The sequence below is a fragment of the Pteropus alecto genome, unplaced genomic scaffold (assembly GCF_000325575.1).
Source record: "Pteropus alecto unplaced genomic scaffold, ASM32557v1 scaffold206, whole genome shotgun sequence".
NCBI lineage: Eukaryota > Metazoa > Chordata > Mammalia > Chiroptera > Pteropodidae > Pteropus > Pteropus alecto.
This window is the reverse complement of record NW_006438906.1, coordinates 2723607-2728486: the sequence shown is the minus strand read 5'-3', so window position 1 is coordinate 2728486 and position 4880 is coordinate 2723607. Positions and strand designations below refer to the sequence as shown.

The 4880-nt window shown below is 53.0% G+C and overlaps 1 protein-coding gene across 1 annotated transcript in view; it reads right to left on the bottom strand.

Annotated features, from left to right (window-relative positions):
• The window catches only part of GAS1 (growth arrest specific 1), a 2278-nt gene extending 1411 nt beyond the window's left edge, over positions 1-867 (bottom strand). Inside the window, exon 1 of the mRNA XM_025049736.1 lies at positions 1-867. This exon is cut by the window's left edge and continues 1411 nt beyond it. Coding sequence (XP_024905504.1) covers positions 1-841 — 841 coding nt within the window. The 5' untranslated portion in view covers positions 842-867.
• Between the last annotated feature and the right edge of the window lie 4013 nt (positions 868-4880).

The window sequence follows — 4880 nt, the reverse complement described above, 5'->3', positions numbered from 1 at the left end:
GCTCGCCGGCCGCGCCTCCGGCGCGCTGCTCGTCGTCGTACTCCTCGTCATAGTAGTCATCCAAGCCCCCGTCCGAGCCGCTGCTGCCCGGGCCGTTGCCCAGCTCCGCGCCAAAGCACAGGCGGGCCATGTTTTCCTTGACCGACTCGCAAATGGGCCGCTCGAGGCCGTCACACACGCAGTCGTTGAGCAGCGCCGCCTTGGGCACAGCCAGCATGTCCTCGATGACGGTGCGGCACTCATCGGTGCAGCGAAGCCCGTTGAAGAGCTTGCCACAGTAGGTCAGGTAGCGGCTGAGTGCCAGATTGCAGCGGCTGTCGCGGTCGCATCGCCGCCGGGCTTCAGTGCAGCCCATGACCCCGCCCGCGCCCGGGCCGCCCGCGCCGCCGCTGCTGGTCCGAGGCAGGCACGGCTCAATGGCGCGCTTGGTGGACTTGCAGTTCTCGTCCTGCGCGCAGTCACAATCCTCCAGGGCGGGCCCGCGGCGCGTGTGGTTGAGCTGAATGAGGGCCGAGATGCAGTGGCTCGGGCAGCGCCAGCGCGATGAGAACGAGGTGGCCGAAGCCGGGAAGGCGGCGGCGGCCCCCGGCGCGTCGCCCCCGCTGCGCTGCGCCAGCACCGGCGCGCATGCTTCGGCGTACTGGTTGTAAGCGTAGCTGCACTCCGGCTCCCCCTGGCACTGCAGCAGCGCCTGCCAGCAGATGAGGCGGCGGCCGTGCGCCAGCCCCGAGCCCCGCGGCGCCGAGCCCAGCAGCTGCAGCAGCGCCATCAGGCAGAGCCAAGCGCCCGGCACGGTCCCCCCGCGGGCCCCACCGCCGCCGCCCAGCAGCCCTGCCACCATCGCGGGCAGCGGCGGCCGCTGGGCGAGGAGGGGAAAGGAGACGAGGCGCGGGGAGCGGCGGACACGGAGCCGGTGGAAAAGTTTGCCCCAGTACTGCCAACTTCTTGCATGAGTGTTTTCATAAATCCATGCGCGCCGTTGGCTGGTGCCCCGCTGCTTGCAGAAGGTCGGCTCTCGCTCGGGCTGCGGTGGCTTCCTAGAAATGCACAGCCGCGAAGAGCACCTCCGGTCGGCCCCCGGCGGTGGCGGGAGGCGCTCACTGCCGTCCCGGGGGGCTGCGGGCCGCGAGGCCGCGGCGGGGCTGCAGGACTGCGGGGTGCCGCGGGTGCATTTTGCTCCGCGCCTGCAAATCCGTTGTGCGACCGCGGCGGCTCCTTCCTCCCGGGCTTAGAGCCGTGCCGCCGCCGCGGGCTCTCGCATCGCGCCGCTTCCTGGCTCGCGTCTGTGCGCTGCCCGCCTTCTCGCGGCTCGGCCGCCCGCGTCCCCTCCCCCTCCGCCCGCGGCGACCCCGGCCTCGGCCGAGCTCCGGGGAGCCCTTTCTGGGCGGCGCGGGGAGAGCAAGAAACTCGGTGCGGCTGCGGAGCGGCTCCGGGGCTTCCCTCGGCGGCGGCTTCTCGGGTGACAAGGAGCCCGGGGAGCGGATCCGCTGAGCCCGGCTGCGGACTCGCTCGCAGCGAGGCTTTAAATACAAAAGTGGGCCGGGAGCCCCCGCGTGGTGCCGCGGTGCCCCCTCATTATGCATGCATGGAAAAGCAAACAAACAAAAACATTAGCAACGCTCCTCCGGCTCGCCGAACCCCGGCCCCGCGCTCTCCGAGCCTGCCCGCTTTCTCCTTTCTCCACTCTCTTTCGCTCTTTGCTCGGCCCCCTTTCCCGGCTTTTCGAGATGCTATTGGTCCTGCCTGTTGTTGTTGAAACTTTTTTCCTTTTTTTTTTTTTTTTAAAAGCCGCTGGGGGGGGGTTGCGGAGGGGGGGAGGGCGGGGAGGGTGGTGGGCAGCTCACATTCAGGCTTTCAGGGCTTGAAAGGAAGGGCTTAAGGAGCCTGACAGAGTCCCGGGAGCTCCTCCTACTCTTAAGGAGGCTCGGATATGGAACCCCAGCTCACGCTCAGAACCAGCGGGCAGGGCTTAAGGGCAGCTGTTTGCATCCGGCTCGGCCATGGGCCTTTTTTTTTTGGTTCTTTTAACTTTTTTGGGTGGGAGGGGGTTAGTGGGGGCTAGTCGCATTAATTGTCCCTGGCCTCCATCTGTGCCTTCGACTGGGTTCAGAATTCGGTTTGTTTCTCGAGTTCCCCATCTTTTGTGTCCTGATCATCACGGGGCGAGGGGAAATCAGAGAATTTAATGTGAAGTCTGTGAAACTTAAAAAGAAAAAAAACAGTACGCACAAAAAAGAGACACACACTTTAGTTAGGGGTTGCTGATGAGATATTTACAACCACTATTCTCCCTGCCCCGCCGCAAGCTCTCCTGCCCCAGTTTGCCAATTTGGCAGGTATGAGCCAGACATCGTTGTCAGTTGCAAGACAGAAATCCAATCAATCAAATTAATTTTTTAGGAATATAAATTACTAACACGATCAGTGATGAAAAAATGATGATAGTATTTAAACATCTTTAGGAATGTTGAGCAATACCATCCAGACGCAGTCACAACATAAAGGAAGGGGATAAACTGGGATGCACCAAGGTTTCTATTAAAGTGTGTGTCTCAATCCCTGGCGCGTTTTGAAGGAAGCCGCCAGGTCACAGCGGACTCCGCAATCCAGGCGCGGGAGTTTGCGAACTACCTTAACTGCGGCGCAACGCAGCCTACGACCACCAGAGGCACCGGGCGTCTGTGGCCTGTCAAAAACTGGCGCTTTTTTCCTCCCCTTTCCGTGGAGAGACTATCAACTCCATCTGTCACAAAAATTAAAGCTAAATCTCCTCTCCAGAAGCAGAGGGAGCCGAGGCTTTAGCGCTCACAGAGTTGGGCTGTCCACTTCTACCCGGAGGCCAAGTGAATTTGAAATGGCAAAAGTGAGAACAGAGCCTCAGCAGACATTAGGCTACAGAAAAGCCTCCTGTTCCTGCGGAGGCTGCTGCATTCCTCAGAGGCGCAGAGTCTGCCTTAGGAAGCGGCACCCCTGCAATCCCCAGAACAAAACAAACCTTAAAAGAACCAGATTGAGGTAAGGCAGATCGGTTTTTTCTCATTGACTTGATCCGTAGAAAACACACACACACACACACACACACACCATCAATCTATATTTAAAAAAATAGAAAGGCTGCCGCTGTGTGGCCCATCTAAACAACCATTTGCCAATGTCTCAGGTTTTTTGTTTGTTTCTTTTTTGATGTTGTTATTTGGAGTTGTATTCTCAGTCCTGCCAGCTGCCAGAAGGGCTTGGACAAGTCACACTCCTTCTCTGTGAGTTGGATCCTTCATATGTAAGGCTCAAGGCTAGACTAGACACTTGGAGAAGCCTGTTCATCTTTAATGCTCCATGATTTTAGGCTCATAAGAACAAAGTCAACATTCAGTTGCATTTCTTTCAGCTAATGTTGAGTTCCTTTAGAATTGTGAATCTCAAACCTTAGTGAGCATGAGACTTGCTTGGTAGCCTTGTTAAAACCCAGATTGCTCCTGGAGTTCCTGATGCAGGAGGACTGGTGGGGCCCGAGAATCTGCATTTCTAACAAGTTTTCAGGGGATACTGCTACTGTTGCTGCTTGTCTGGGGACCAGACTTCGAGAGCCACTGCTCTAGAGGACCACATTTTTTTTTTTTATTGTTATTGTAAAACTTGCCCCATCCTGGCCTTGATACAGCTCTTAGACGGATTTAAGGAAGGGCCAAGAGTTTTGTGTGCTCCCAGAACACCTCGGCACCCCAGTCTCATGAAATGTCAGGCCTGTTGGGTTATCAGGTGCTTGATATAGGCCTGAGGAGGAATCCACGATGAGATAGAACAAACGAGCCCCCCTCTCCATAAGTCTCAGGGACCATAAGTAATGCTGTGCTTCACATCTAGGTTTTCATTGATAGTCACCAGACCGCCAAGCCATCCCTCATCACCCAGATGCTAATCCCCACATCACTCTGTACATCTCTTAAACTGACTTAATTCCCAGTATGAGTCCTCCCTGCCACAAAATAAAAAACCAAAAACCAAAAACAAACAAAAAAACCTGACTTTCACTGGAGCTCTCAATTTGTTCTCAGCAAAATCTTCCATATCCTGAACCTGCTTTTGGAGCTGGATCTTCACCTTCTTGTCCTGATTAAAACCTGGCTAGAATTTATGGAATGAGAAAATATATTATATTTGAAACCACATATCTGATAGGGATTAATAGCCAAAAATATAAGGAACTCATACAACTCAATACCAAAAAAAAAATCCAATTAAAAAATGGACAGAAAATTTTCCAAAGACATGCAAATGGCCAACAAATACATGAAAAGGTACTCAACAGCATTAATCATCAAAGATATATGAATCAAAACCACAAAGAAGTATCACCTCACAGCTATTAGAATGGCTATTATCAAAAAACAAGATACGAAATGCTGGCAAAGATGTGGAGAAAGGGAACCCTGGCGCACTGATGGTGAGAGTGTAAATTTGTACACAATGAAAATAGGAGGTTTCTCAAAAAATTAATATAGAACTACCATATGATACGGCAATTCTACTTCTGGATATATATCTAAAAGAGATGAAATCATTACGTGAAGAAATATCTGCACTCCTATGTTCATTGCAGCATTATTCAAAATAGCCAAAATATAAAAACAACCAAAGTATCCATCGATGGATGGAGAATAATAAAGAAAATATATACATGTAATTGAATATTATTCAGCCATAAAAAGTAGAAAATCTTGCCATTTGTGTTAACATAGATGGACCTTAAAGGTATTATGCCAAGTGAAATAAGTCAGACAAAGACAAGTACTGTATGATCTTACTTATATGTTCAGTCTTTAAAAGCTGAATTCATAGAAACAGAAGAATGGTGGTTTCTAGGGACTGAGGGTTTGGGGAAA